At 39.7% G+C, this 15430-nt stretch overlaps 1 protein-coding gene across 1 annotated transcript in view; it reads left to right on the plus strand.

The window, feature by feature from the left end:
• Positions 1-15069, plus strand: part of MAU2 (MAU2 sister chromatid cohesion factor) — a 77724-nt gene extending 62655 nt beyond the window's left edge. Inside the window, exons 17-19 of the mRNA XM_044671473.1 lie at positions 4142-4232; positions 12469-12596; positions 13907-15069. Coding sequence (XP_044527408.1) covers positions 4142-4232; positions 12469-12596; positions 13907-13981 — 294 coding nt within the window. The 3' untranslated portion in view covers positions 13982-15069. The remainder of the gene's footprint in view (positions 1-4141; positions 4233-12468; positions 12597-13906) is intronic.
• Positions 15070-15430: the final 361 nt, after the last annotated feature.

Genomic DNA, 15430 nt, shown 5'->3' on the forward strand with positions numbered 1-15430 from the left:
AGCAGGCACTTGATAAATGCTTGTTCCCGTCCCCAGCCTTATCTTCCCTCTAACCCCCATTCTAACTGCTGTTACAAGTTAATTATCTTAGAAGAAGAGAAGGATAGTAAACCAAAGTGATATCAGGATATGCACGGTAAATCAATGTGGCTTTGGGGGGTAGGAGTGTTGTTTTTCTATAACTTTCACTTTGTGTCTTCAGTGTTCTGTTATGTGGGTCCTTAGGTAAATCCCACATCATTGTGTCTTTGACAGTACTTTCTGAACCTTCACCTACACTCTCTGTAGATTACAGAATTCAGACACCACCCCAAAGGTCCTAGATGAGAGTTGTCTTCCATGGAATCTATCTCAAAAGTTTCACTCAAGTAATAAGCATTTATTAAGTGCCTAATATGTGCCAGGCATTATGCTAGGTCTTAGAGACACAAATATGAAAATAAGACCCTTCTGTTAGAGGGGGCTGGTGGCACAGTGATTAGAGCACTGAGCCAGAGTCAAGAAGATCTGAGTTCCATTCCAGCCTCAGACACTTACTAGTTATATGACCCTGAGCAAGTCACTTAATGTCTTTCTGCCTCTCTGCTGTATAATGGAGATCATAATAGCACCTACTTCCCAAGGTTGCTACAAAGATCAAATGAATTAACATTTGTAAAAGCACTTAGCACAATGCCTGGCAAATAGTAGGCATTTTATGCTCTTCTTCTTTCTCTGCCTTAAAGGAACTTGCATTCTCTCAGGGTAAACAACATGTATACATGTAAGTACCACACAGACAACAAAATTATTAAACACAAAACAATTTTGTAGGGAGGCACTGGATAGCTAGGAAGATCAGGAAAAGTTTCTTCTGGTAGGTAGCACAAGCTGAACTTTAAAGGAAGCTTAAAATTCTAAGCTGCAGATGTGAAGAGGGGATGCATTCCTGGCCCAAGGGACACTGTTCAAAAGCACACAATGGCAGAAGAGGGCCAGAACATAGAGTGAACTAAAGAAAGTTAGTAATACACATTAAGTTTGGGAAGGTAGGCTGGAGCTAGATTGTGAAGGGCTTTAAATGCCAAATAGAGGAGTCTGTTTTATTTTAGTTTTTTTAAGTCCAGGAGGGACATAGGCAGATTTGTGTTTTAAGGATATCACTTTGATCGCTGTATTAAGGATGCATTAGAGAGGGAAGAGACTTGAGGTGGGGAAGCCAATTAGGAAATTGTTGTAATAGTCCAGATGAATCATGATGAGGGACTGAACTAAGGTGGTAATCATTATCCATGCAAAGAGAGAAGGGGACAAATTCTAGAGATGGTATAAAGGTAGAGTTGACAAGAATGGCAATTGATTGGATGTGTAGGGTGCTTGATGAGCTTTACCCCTTCTTCTCAACAGAGAATTGCTTGTTTTTTACCCTAATGCCTATCCTAATTATCACCATCTGTTGGCTTTGCCTAGGCAGAATATAGCACAGACCTTTTTCTGCCTTGCCCTCTCTTTGCCTCCCATGCCACACATACCTTCAGTTACTGTTGGACTTCATATAGCTATAAAAATGCATAGAACAAGTCCATGGCTTCAAACTCCATGAGCTGAGCAGCCGTTGCCTTGTTGGTCAAAACCTTCTTGGCTGTATTTGCCATATAATGAGATGTGTCTGTCTCCGTGTACATCTCGGTCTTTGGATGATTTTTCTTTCATTTGAAAATTCACTCATAGTATAACTTGAGTTGTCTTTCCTTTGCAGGGAACATTGTGTAATGGTTTAGAGATGCATGTTTTCATCATTTTTTTTAATTTTATGTAACTAATATTTTTTTAAATTAATCTGTCCTTTCTACTCCCTCCTCCCACCCTCATTGAGCAATTTCTTTTAAAAAGAAACCCCATGGGGGCAGCTGGGTAGCTCAGTGGATTGAGAGCCAGGCCTAGAGGTGGGAGGTCCTAGGTTCAAATCTGGCCTCAGACACTTCCCAACTGTGTGACTCTGGGCAAGTCACTTGACCCCCAATGCCTACCCTTACCACTCTTCTGCCTTGACTCCAAGATGGAAGGTAAGGGTAAAAGAAAGAGAGAGAGAGAGAGAGAGAGAGAGAGAGAGAGAGAGAGAGAGAGAGAGAGAGAGAGAGAGAAACTCCAAAACATATCCCTTAATGTATAATCTAAATAGTCCCACAAAACAAATTTCTATATTATCCATGTCCATAAAGGTTTGTCTTTCTGCATTTTAAGTTCATTAGTTGTGTCAGAATGTCAGGGGCATGTGTTCTCATCATTCTTTTGCATTTGTGGTTTATAATTACAGTAATCTGAAGTATAAAATCTTTAAAAGGTATTTTTATCTATGATGTTATTATCATTATATGTTCCACTATTTCTGCCCCTTTCCCTCTGCATCAATTCATAAATGTCTTCCCATTTTTCTCTGAAATTGTCCATTTCATCATTTCTCATGGCACGGTAATTTCCATTATATTCATATACCACAATCTGGTTGGCTATTCTCCAGTAGAACACCCATTTAGTTTTCGGTTTTCTTTTTGTACATATAGGTCCTTTTCCTTTCTTTGATTTCTTAGACCCAGCAACTGTATGACTAGGTCAAAGGGTATGTACAAGTTTGATAACTTTATGGGCACAGTTCTAATATATTGCTTTCCAGAATGGATAAACTAATTCACAGCTCCACCAACAATTCACTAGTGTACCTATTTTCCCCAGGTCCTCCAACATTGGTCATTTTCTTCTTTTTATTTTCCTGTTTAAGGTGGAACCTCACATTTCACTAATTATTAGTAATTTAGGGTATTTTCATATAATTATTGACTGCTTGGATTTCTTCCTTTGGAAACTGTTATATCTTTTGACCATTTTTTCCTGTATGATTCTTAGTCTCTATATGATTCTTGGTCTTTATATGTTTGAATCATGTTTTCATCTTAAATAGGTTGGCATATATAGCAAGTAGCTTGAGTCCTACTTGAACACCAACAGTGTTCATTTTCCTGAGCATTTTTCTGCTTAACATAACATTTGTATCATTTATCCTGTTCCTTATGGTGTTATTTTCCCCAGCATCATGTTTTATCAGAACCAGTTAATGATGGTAAGGAGGAGAAAGTATGCCTATATTTGTCTCTGTAGTCATTAACATGTGTTTAGTATCCTGGAACCCAAGATTCAGCAATCATGTAGTTCACCTTATTTTGAAAGAAGAAAAGTCAATTTTAGAGCAGTAGATTTCCATCTTCATATTGCACCATTATTTTAATGTGTTGTTTTGGGAATCATGTACAACAGAAATAGAGATGGGTTTGTGATTTCATTGTTACAGAGAATTTCCAGGTGAGGAAATTCCCCCTACACCATGCAGGTTAGCATCTCCTCTGCAACTTAGAGCCATAGAAATCTACCTAAAACACTGAGGAAGGTTAAATGATTTGCCTGGGGCCACAGTCAGTATATTTCAGAGGACAGATTTAAAGCCAGGTCTTCGGGTCAGCTCTGTCCACATTCAAGTGAGATAATATTGCAGCACAATAGCACAGTGCCTGGTTTGTAGCAGGTACCATATAAATGCTTGTTTCCTTACTTTCACCTTTCCCCTTCTATCTACTGTGCCATTCTCTCTCTCATGTACAATTTATACAGTCTCTCATGTGATATATTATTTTACAATTACAAAGTACTTTTACATTCTGTATTTCATTTGGACTTTACAACAACCTTATTAGGTAAACATGACAAAAACTAGCAGTCACTTTACACGTGAAGAAACTGAGGTCCACAAAGATGAAGTGACTTTCCCAAGGGCACACACCTAGAACATGGGAGATCCCAGGTCTCCTAACTACATCAGTGCTCTTCCCATTATACCACACTACCTCTCTCCAGACTGGCAGTGTGACTTTAGATGGAGATTTTCAGCCTCAAGGGATTTCATTTCCCTCTATGTCCTATGGCTGATGGGCTATCCATTACCTACTGTCTCACTCTACAGAGTGTATACTACCCACCAAGAAATATGTCCTTGTTATTCAAGTCAGCAGTTGGCATGAGTGATCCTTTGGCCTTAGGGCCCTGAGCAGTATCTATGGATGATTGTCTCTTCATAGTGTTAACTTTGATCTCTCATTTGTTTATTGACCAGGAGAGTAATAATATGGTGGTACCAGCTATGCAGCTGGCTAGCAAGATTCCAGACATGTCTGTGCAGCTGTGGTCTTCAGCTCTGCTTAGAGGTAAGTCTGATGGGCAACTCCATGCAGACTTTTGATTGTAGTTAAGCACTAACTTGGATAATTTTCTTTGAATAAATTCCCTTATTCGTATCATCTACCTGAGCTCTGGGCTTCTAATCAAGAGTTTATATCAGAGGCAACTAAGTGGTGACTCAATGGATAGAGTTCCAGGCCTAGAAGTGGGAAGACTGGGATTTAAATCTGGCTTCAGATGCCTCCTAGCTATGTGACCCTGGGCAAGTCAGTTAACCCCAGTTGCCTAACCCTTACCACTCTTCTGCCTTGGAGCCCATACTTGTAAGGGTTTTTTTCAAAAAGAAATTTTGTATCTTCATTTGATAGTGGAAATAAATATTCACATTACTTTAGTACTTTGCTTTTTATAGATTCATACATTGTTAGATTTAGAAGAGACCTAATAAATCACCTAGTATGATCCTCTGATTTTACAGATGAGGAAACTAAGGTGGAGATAACATGATTTGCCATGAGTTATGCATCTATTTGGTAGAAGGACCGGAATCTGAATGTGTTCTTAATCCTAGTCTTATACCATTTTTCCCTATACCACTTTTTACAAAAGTATTTTTCTTATCACCCTGATAAGTGGGTTGTAAAAATATTCCCATTTTACTTTATTACTCAGAAGATTTGTAACTTCATTTGTGTGGGTATTCCCTCCTCTTATGCAGACTACAGTTGCCCTATATTTAGTATATTTAGTAGTAGATGGTCTTTGAGAAATGCTCTGACCAGAGAATTCATTTATCCTCTGGCCAATCTGGTGGTGAGCATCTCCGACTTTAGCCAAGCTAATAGCACTTAACTTGAAAAGTAATTAAGCATCTATTCTATTTAAGGTACCAAACATGTGAAAAGTGCTTCATTGGCATAGAACCTTCCAGAATTAATAGTTTCCTCCAAATCCATGACAAAGCATCAAGTTGCACTTTAGTAGAGATTCTTCTTTTTTATGTATGTATTTATTTTTAAGCCCTAATCTTCCATCTTAGATTCAATACTGTTTATTGATTCTAAGGCAGAAGACTAGTAAGACTAGGCAATGGGGGTTAAGTGACTTGCCCAGGAAGTGTCTAAGGTCAGATTTGAACCCAGGACCTCCCATCTCTGGGTCTGGCTTTCAATCCAGTGAGCCACCCAGCTGCCCCCAAGATTCTTGTTTTTAAAGAGCCAAGGAAACCAAAACTCAAGAGAATTCAGTGGAGCCCAGTAAAATGTTTATTGAGCATCTACTATGTACAAGGCATTGTGCATGCAGAGGCAAAAAAAACATAAGAATCCCTGTCTTTAAGAGACACCTTCTACTGATCAAGATATAACATGTATACAGATAAGTAAATAAAAACATCATTGTGGAGTTGGGGGCAGCTAGGTGGCTCAATGGATCAAGAGTCATGCTTAGAGACAGGAGATCTTGGGTTCAGGTCTGGCCTCAGACAATTCTGAACTCTGTGATCCTGAGCAAGTCACTTAACCCCTATTCCCTAGCCCTTGCCACTCTTCTGCCTTAGAACCAATATACAATATTAATTCTAAGATGGAAGGTGAGGGTTTTATTTTTGTTTTTATCATTTGAGGGAGAGGACACTTAATCAGGGGCATCAGGAAAGGCTTCTCTTCAGAAGTGACACCTCAGTAAAAGAAATTAAAGATCTTAGAGGTAGAGGAAAAGAAGTACAGTCTAGTTATGGAGAATAGGTTGTGTAGTCATAGAGACAGGAATGAATTGCTAAGTTCATGGAACGGTTAATAAGAACATTAGCTAGAATGTCAGATGCTTTAAGATTAGTAGGAATAAGGCTGGCAAGATAGGCTGAAGCCACATTGTAAAAAAAACTGGCTTTTAAAATGCCAGTCATGAGTTTGTATTTTATTCCAGAGGCAACAGGGAGCCACTAATGTTTGTTTGTTTGTTTGTTTTTTTGGTTTGGTTTTTTTAAAAACCCTTAACTTCTGTGTATTGGCTCCTTGGTGGAAGAGTGGTAAGGGTGGGCAATGGGGGTGAAGTGACTTGCCCAGGGTCACACAGCTGGGAAGTGTATGAGGCCGGATTTGAACCTAGGACCTCCTGTCTCTAGGCCTGACTCTCATTCCACTGAGCTACCCAGCTGCCCCCACTAATGTTTTTTGAATAGGAAAGTAACATGATCTGACTAATGTCTTAGGAATATTAATTTGGCAGCTGTGCAGAAAATGGATTGGAGAATGGTGAGACTGGAGACCAGGAGACCAGCTGGGGTCTGTTTCAGTAGTTCTGAAAGAAGTAAGAAAGCCCTGAACTAGAGGGGTGGCTACATAAGTGGAGAGAAGAGAATAGAAAACTGCGAAAGTAGAATTAACACATGGCCATGAATTTAATGTGAAACAGAAGAAAGAATCCTAAGTGACTTCAAAGTTGTGAACTAGCTTGTCAGAGAATGGTGATGACCTAAAGAAGTAGGAAGTTTGGAGGAGGGGTCGGTTTAGAAGGGAAGATGAATTCTGTTTTGGATATTGTGAATTTGGTGTGTTTTGGAACATTTTTTTTAACCTTTACCTTTTGTCTTAACTATTGGTTCCTAGGCAGAACAGTAAGGGCTAGGCACTGGGGGTCAAGTGACTTGCCCAGGGTCACAGCTAAGAAGTATCTGAGGTTATATTTGAACCGAGGACCTCTTGTCTCTAGATTTGATTCTCAGTCCACTGAGCCACCTAACTGTATCAACCTTGGAACATTTAAATAGAAATGTCCAACATTAGAGATACAGACTTAAAGTTCAGAAAAGAAGTTAGAGATGGATTTGAAAGTTATCTGTGGAGGTGATATTTGAACCCAAGACAACTGATATCACTGAGAAAAAAAAGAGTATATAGAGAGAAAGGAAAAGGGATCAGGACAGAGCTTGGAGCCTATACTTGGAGAACAGGATTGTAGATTTAAAGTTGAAAGAGACTTCAAAGACTGTCTAGTTCTACTCTCTCACTTTCAGATGAGGAAACTGAGTCAAGATCATTAAGTGATGTCACTTAATGGCATGTGCCAAGAGTCACACAAGTTATAAATGTCAGAGGTAGTATTTTGAACCCTGGTCCTCTGATTCTACAGCCACTATTCATTCTGCTGTGTCTCACTGGGAGTTGAGAGATCCAGAAAATGAAAAAGAAGGAACATTAGAAAGCATGGAGAAAATTAACAGACCAGTGTCACCAGAAGCAAGGAGAAAAAGGAATATCTAGGAGGAGGGATAATCAGTAGTGTCAAAAACTACAGAATTCAAAGTAGAATGAGAACTGAGAAAAGATCATTGGATATAGCAGTTAAGGATTGTTGGTAACCTTGTAGAGAGCAGTTTCCATCGAGTGAAGTCAGTAGGATTAAAGAAAGTTGGCAAGAGATTGAAAAGTGAGTATAAGTTGAAGAAATGAAGGTACTTGCAGATGGCCATTTCTAGAAATTTGTCTGTGAAGTAAGAAGAAATAAAAAGGATATTTTAGGGGATAGGAATGATATTAAATGAAAGGTTCTTTTAAGGCTGGGAGGAGGTCTCAGCATGTTTGTAGGTAGCAAGCAAGCAGCCAATGGATAAAGAGATATTGAAAAGGAGAGAAAAAGGGTGAATGATCCAGGTGCCAGGATCCCAAAGGAGACAGAATCAAAAACAAGTGGCTCTGGCAAAGGGAGGGGCAATTTCTTGTTCAGAGACCAGAACAAAGGAAGAGAGAATGAGAAATGATACAGGGGAATTTTTATATATGGAGTAAAGGAAAGGAGAGATTTCATCATAGCAAGTGGTCCCTATTTTTTTTATAAAAAAGATGGCAAATCTTCTGTTGAGAGGTCAGGAAGAAAGGATAATGTGAGAGGTTCAGAATAGTCTAGTCTATGTATACTAGAGTCTTTCAGGGAAGAATAAAAGAATTGCCATGTAGCTTGAAGGACCCAGTGAACATTAAACATAAAACTGAGGAAACCCATTTAGCACAGTTGTGGGACTTTATTGAGCAGCATTTAACACCTTTTCACTTGGAGTGTTTAGGAGGGAGAGTGACATTAATCCAGGTCAAGAACAGCAGTAGGACATAGGAACAAAGAATTTGGAAGAAAAGGATAGTCATTGGGTCAAGATAGTGTGGGGTTAAAAAGGAAGCTAAAATGAGGGTTGAGCTGAAGTGTAGAGAAGAAGAGGAGGATGAAGGATAGGGTTCAGAAGGATGGGGAGGTTAAGATTGAAAAGAAGCATTTCAGGTTTCAAGATATAGAGTATTTAGAGGTGTTAGGATTTAGCATCTCTCTAGGTGGCCGAGTCAGAAAAAAAGGAAGTATCTTGCTCAAGGTGACAGGCAAATGAGTGGCAACAATTCCAGCCCAAGTCTTTTAACTCCTTAAATCCTGTGTCCTTTCCAACATTTGACAGTGCCTTTTTGTTATATAAAGGTAAGGCAGCTAGATGTTGAAGTAGATAGAGTACCTGGCCTGGAATCAGGAAGGCTCATCTTCACAAGTTCTAATCTGGCCTCAGATATTTAATATCTGCATGACCCTGGGCAAGTCACTTAACTTCTGCTTGCCTCAGTTTCCTATTCTGCAAAATGAGCTAGAAAAGGAAATGTCAAACTACTTCAATATCTTTGCCAAGAAAACTTCAAATGGGGTCACAAAGAGTTGACAAGACTGAACAACAAAATATAGAGATGTGAATATAAAGTCTTCACTGGGAAGCAAAGGTGACACCATTCTTTTCCCTCCTACACTCTGTCCCTTGCTTTGGTTTCTGTTGAAGTCACAGCTTTTCCCTGCAGCTTCAGGTGCCCCTCCTAAGGAAGGACTTTCTTTGTGTTTCTTGCACTTTGTAGTGCTGGGCTCAGTTTTGAAGACTGGAAGACATTTTGGCCCTATGATAAAGCTTAGTCTTTTGGGGGGCCAAATGTAGTCTCTTAATGGGCATTCTGTTCCTATTGCCATTAGGATACCCTCACCATGCAGTCAGCCTGGAACTCAATTTTGGTCGAGCATTTTCCCACCTATGTCAGTTTATGTGAATGTTTAGCCTTGATGCCTTGTTTTCCCTACTCAGTTGTTTCCTGGCAAATCATTTTTTTTTAAACCCTTATCTTCCATCTTAGAATCAATACTAAATATTGGTTGCTTGGCAGAAGAATGGTACACATTAGGCAAGGATAGGGTTAAGAGATTTGCCATGGGTCACACAACTAGTGCTTAAGGTCAGATTTGAACCCAGGACTTTCCATCTTCACGCCTGCCTCTCAATCCACTGAGCCACCTCACTGTCACCCAAGCCATCTTTTTAACTAGAGTCTGGCCCTTCTTTCTGAGGGCCAGACAGAGGGCAAGACCCAGCCAACTGATAGATACCATAAAAAATCTTACCAAAAAGAAATCTTAAGCCCTAGGAGACTTAAATAGCATGAGCTCATTTTAACCCTAAAAACCCTCTTTTCTTTTCTGCAAGCCTGGGCCCCACAGGTTAAAGCCTTGGAAAGAGGCTGTGATTATGGCTTCTGTCTATAAAATTGTGCTCACTTGCCACATCAAAAATGGAACATTTTTTCATCCATACCCATGAAAACAAAGAAGACTTGGGAAAAGCTCTGGAAATGGTGTTAGTTGCCCTGAATGCCCAAATCTGCTAGAGTATATTAAGAAAGCTTTAGAAGAAAGCATCATCTAATCAGGCATTTCTCCCTGTGGAATCCAAAGGGACACAGATAGAAGCTCTAGTTATCCTGTTTGCTTACTCAAAAGAATCTACCTGAAGTGTCTTAGTTTCATTTTTAAACAATTCCTTATTTAGCACATAAAATGTTTGCCTTTTTAAAATACCTTTTTCTGTGTTTTTTTAATGTTCTATCTCCTCATTACATTATGAAGAGTATCTGTTTTAGATTTGAATTTGGAAATCATGGCTATAGAAGTCAGAATCAGACTTAACAATATAGTTATCAAGAGGCAGTATGGTAATCAGGAAAAAGACCTAGTTTCAAGTCCTGGTTCTGTTTATAACTGTGACCCTCTGGGCAAATACTTAACTTCCCTGGTCTTCATATGTTTATCTGAAAAATGTACCACTTACCTAATATGACAGAGATATCATTAGATAAATGCAAATCAGACAAACTTGTCTGAAGAGCACTGTTGGAAAACACTATAGGAGTATGAAATATACATTGGGTGGGTGTGTATACTGTCAGGTACAGTCAGTATATTAATCATTAGTTGTTGTTTTTTTATTTTTTTTGTTTTGTTTTTAAAACCCTCACCTTCCATCCTGGAGTCAATACTGTGTATTGGCTCCAGGGCAGAAGAGTGGTAAGGGCTAGGCAATGGGGGTCAAGTGACTTGCCCAGGGTCACACAGCTGGGAAGTGTCTGAGGCCAAATTTGAACCTAGGACCTCCCGTCTCTAGGCCTGGCTCTCAATCCATTGAGCCACCCCGCTGCCCCCTAATCATTAGTTTTGATGAGCTTTTTTTCCTCTCTTAATCATTGTCACAAGAAATAACTTGCTGGGGAATGTGAAGGAAAGGCATGTGTATTTGGAAACAAATACATTTTAAAAAGATATCAACAAAAATAAGATGAAAAATGTTTTGTTTTCATGCCAGAGCTGGTTCAACCCCCTCATTTTATAGATAAGAAAACTGAGAAGGGAAGAGACCCACTCAGTATCACAGAGCAAGTTAGATATAAAACTGAAAAGCCTTGGTTTACCATTACAATATGAATTATGTTGTGTAACATTGGACTGGGTTCCTGATTCTCAGAGCTTGGAGAATTGGTTAACAAGAAAGAATTAATAAATTTTTAAAACGGGGCAGTTTGAAAATAAGTTTCTCTTCTACTACAAGATAGGATGTTAATTGAACGAAGAATTGTTCTGAAGGGAAAAAAAACAAAGTCTTACCTATTTAAAATCACTAGCCAAAAGTTAGCAAAACATTTTGATTTTCTTAAAAAGATCATCAACTGAACTTTTCCTTTATCCATTCATGTCCTTCCTCCAACCCCCACCCTAGAAAATCTAGTACTACTCCATGAATCCAGTATACTAAAATGTTGGCCCTATTCCACTTGACTTATTTCTAGGTATGGCCATGTTATTATAAATGTACTACATGTAGATCCACCTTATGCCAAATTTAGTGCTTTGTGAGGAGAGTGTAAGAGAATGAGACAGAGGATTCATGTTAAGCAATAATAATTCATTTATCTTACACACAATTAAGAGCATTTTCCCCCACATCTTATTAGATGGTCAAAACAGCCCTTTGGTGGAGGCAGGAGTAGAAACTATTATCCCCATTTTATAGATAATGAAACGAAGACTCAAGGAGGTAAGAGGACTTGGTCAAATCATAGTTATTTAGTGATGTAACCACAAGAGTTGAACTCTGCCATACTGCTTCTTGCAAAATATGTCCCCAGAATATGATTGCTGTTTTCAAAATGCTTCACATTCTAGTTGGGTTACCTGTGGTGGATTGAAGAGAGCACTCCTTTTGGAGATAGGAGATCTGACTTTAAGTTCTAGCAGTGATCTTGGGGAAGGCACAACCTCTGTAGTTATCTGTTTTCTCTCTGTGAATGAGAAGTAATGACATTTGCACTATATGCCTCGTAAAACTATTGTGAAGAAAGTATTTTATATACTACAAAACTATAACAATGGAAGCTGTTGTTTCCCACCTCCTAGAATTTTTCTGAGGCTCATGTGATCATAGATTTAGAGCTGAAAGGAATTTTAGAGGGCATATAGTACAACTCAACACTCCTCTTTCCACCCCAATCCCCGCCATTTTGTAAATGAAGAAACTGAAGCCCAGGGAAATTTGTGATTTGCCCAAGATCACATAGGTGTGAGGGGTGGCATTTGAACTGACTATAAATCCATTTGTTTTTCTACTTTGCCACACTGCCTCCCTAAGATACAGCATGTGAAAATGTTCTTGTAACCATGAGGCATTATAGGAATGTCAGCTGTTATTGTTAATTGCTAATTAGGAAGTTAGGAGATACGTGGAACAAAACATTTAGCCTACATTTATAAAGTTAAATAAAGAGCAATAGATAAGTTCTATAGGAGAGCAGACAAGAGAGCAAACCCATGAGCCAGAATCTCCAAAGAAGTCTTGTAGAAGGAGATCACACCAGCCTAAACTTGGCTGACAGTTCCTTATTTAATCTTCTGGATGGCCTTGAGTGTTATTCTTTTTTCCAGACCTGAATAAAGCTTGTGGGAATGCAATGGATGCTCATGAAGCTGCCCAGATGCACCAGAACTTCTCCCAGCAGCTTCTCCAGGATCACATTGAAGCTTGTAGCCTTCCAGAACACAACCTGATCACGGTGAGCAACAGGGGCCAGGGGGGGTGTATAGCATTTCCTACTAAATCAGCCATGTCTCTGTGGTAGAGAATGATTTTTTTTTTTGACCAGTTGTCAAATGTCTTAGCTGACATTGTCATAATTATTAGACTAGTTAGCCTCAACCTCCCTTCCTATATACCTAGTCTAGCCCCTTGGGAAACTCCCTTTCTTTCATAACATATTAGCCAGAAGATATCCCTGCCCCAAGAAAACCAGCTTTAAGCACCTTCCTATGGCTGACTTCTAATTGGTAATACCATCTTTGTATATATAATCATAGAATCTCAGTGCAGCAAATGGTCATCTAGTCCACCTAATCTCCCAATATTAGAATTCTCTATAGCCATGTAGGCAAACCTATGGCACATGTGCCAGAGAGGACTGCTCCCTTCCCCCTCTTCACTGCACCTGAGGACATTTCTCACATCACCCACTCTTCTGCTCAGCAACCCAATGGGAGCCCTTCTTCCCTTCCCTGTCTGGAGTATGGCAGGGGCTCACATGCACCTTCAAGGTGCTTTTGGGCACTCAGCCTCTATAAGGTTTGCCATCACTGTTCTATAGTATCTTGAAAAGGGAAAGAGAAGAGAGTAAGCATTTATATAGCTAGCGCCTACTATCTACCAGGCACTTTGCAAATATCTCATTTGATCCTCACAGCTCTGCAAGGTAAATATTGTTATTATCACTATTTTACATCAAGGAAACTGAGGCAGAGAAAGGTTTAGTGACTTGCCAAGAGTCATATAGCTAATAAAAGTGTCCGAGATCATATTTTAATCCAGGTCTTCCAGACCCCAGGCTCCACACCATCTACTGCACCATTTCCCTGCATTGAAAGGCTACTATCTGCCTGAATGCCTTTAGTACGAGAGAGCTCACATCTGCTTCAAAAAGAGGCCCATTCTATTTTTTACTGGATAGCCTTGATTGTTAGAAAATAATTCATATTAAATTTAAATTTGTCTTTCTGTAATTCCCCATCAGTTGGTCCTAGCTTTCTCTTACAAGTCTAATCTCCTGTCCCCACCACAGTGATCCTCTTGAGTTTTCTTTTCTCCAGGCTAAACATCTGTTTCTTTCATTTGATCATCATATAACTTGGGTTCTGAGTCCTTTCCCCATCCTTATCAGCCTTACCTGCTTGTGTTCAGACCTGAACAGAATGCTCCAGATGGGGTCTGATCAGGAAATAGGAACAATGATTTACTTCTTGCCATAGAACAGCATGTTCTCCATTTTCCAGGTTGTAAATTCCATTTTCTTTCATTTCCATGCATGTTCTCCAGTGGACAGACGGGCCACCCCCTGTACAGTTTCAGGCACAGAATGGACCTACCACCAGCCTTGCTAGTCTCCTGTGAAGGAAAACTCAGCTAAAGTGACACATGCAACTTGGCCCCCTGGGCAGAAGAAAATCTATCTTCGGGGATTTTCCAGGAGGGGAAAATGAGGAATTTCCTGTACAGCCAAAAGCCTTAATCAAGACTAAACACAACCTACATTTCAAAGACTCAAAAAGGACATTTTAAGCTGCTTTTAAAGATGAGAGGTGTGTGTCCCTTACACACAACTTCTGGATTTTTAACTGTATTTGATGCTTCTGGTTTTCCTCAGTACAGCATGGTGCAGGATCCAGAATACTGTTAGGGGATATTGGAGGGGGGAGTCTGTCTTTCCTCATTTACCGAACATCCACTATGTGAAATTCTCCAACTCAATCTTGGTGGGAAACCATCACTTGGAAATGGATTCTGACCAGACTGCCAATCACTGCTCTAAATATTTAAGTCCTACCTGAAATGAAGTGCTTCTGGTTGGAGTAGGGGCGGGAGTGGGGAAGAGTCTACTACAAGGAGGCTCCAAGTAGCATGTAGTGTGAGATTTAATCATGACTCTGTGCCTGGGGGTGGGTATGGAGAGCTGGCAAACCTCAAAATCCTTCTCTTAGGGAAGTCCCATGTCTCGATGCTGTTCTGTAGCAAATCACCGAGTGCACCCAGATTAAACCAGTTCTTCTCTAATTAAGGTAAAAAAGTAAGATTGGTTACTTTTTAACCTTTCATTGCCTAGTGAGTAGCCATGTGTTTTGAGGGAGGGGCAGTGTCCTCCTCCCCCATAACTCATTAATGTGTCGCTGGGACAGCTTTTACGAATAAAGCTTGAAGGCGTAAGTTTAACTTAACCCCAATACCCAGATTCGAGGCAGATATCTGGAGAGATTAAATCACTTTGGAAAAAATGCACATTTGTACAGAAAATGGCTTTTTCAGCATACCTTTTGAATATCCCATTATTCAATAGGATTTTAGTCCTGTACTACGCTGAACCTTTGTTCAGGCTCACTTAGAAGTCCAAGAATGCCAGCTTCCAAGTGTAAGGCACCTTGATCTACTACACTGTTCTGTTGTGTATATTATTATACATAAATATATATATATGTATGTATGGATGGATGTGTTGTGTACTTCTATATCTACAGAGCTAGAGGCTTGTGTTTACATTTCCCCTAACAACAGGCACTGATCGGGGAAGGTCATATGAGGTTCCTCACTTTGATTTAAACCCTACCCCCTTGCCCATTTTAGAAGTGAAAGGTACTTCGAGGCACTGTTCTTTCCTTTGAAAATCTGCTTGGAGGAACCAAATATTCCCTTTTAAAGGACCCCAGGATTGGCGGGTTTGGTAGTAGTAATCAACAGGGCTGTAGCAGCACAAGGGTGGTGTGCACTGGAAGTCACAGCAGCCCAAACAAAACTTTCAGTATCTGGTGTGTGGTAACCATTTAATCATTTAATAAATGATGGTTGAAA

The sequence above is a fragment of the Gracilinanus agilis genome, chromosome 1 (genome assembly GCF_016433145.1).
Source record: "Gracilinanus agilis isolate LMUSP501 chromosome 1, AgileGrace, whole genome shotgun sequence".
NCBI classification, from domain to species: domain Eukaryota; kingdom Metazoa; phylum Chordata; class Mammalia; order Didelphimorphia; family Didelphidae; genus Gracilinanus; species Gracilinanus agilis.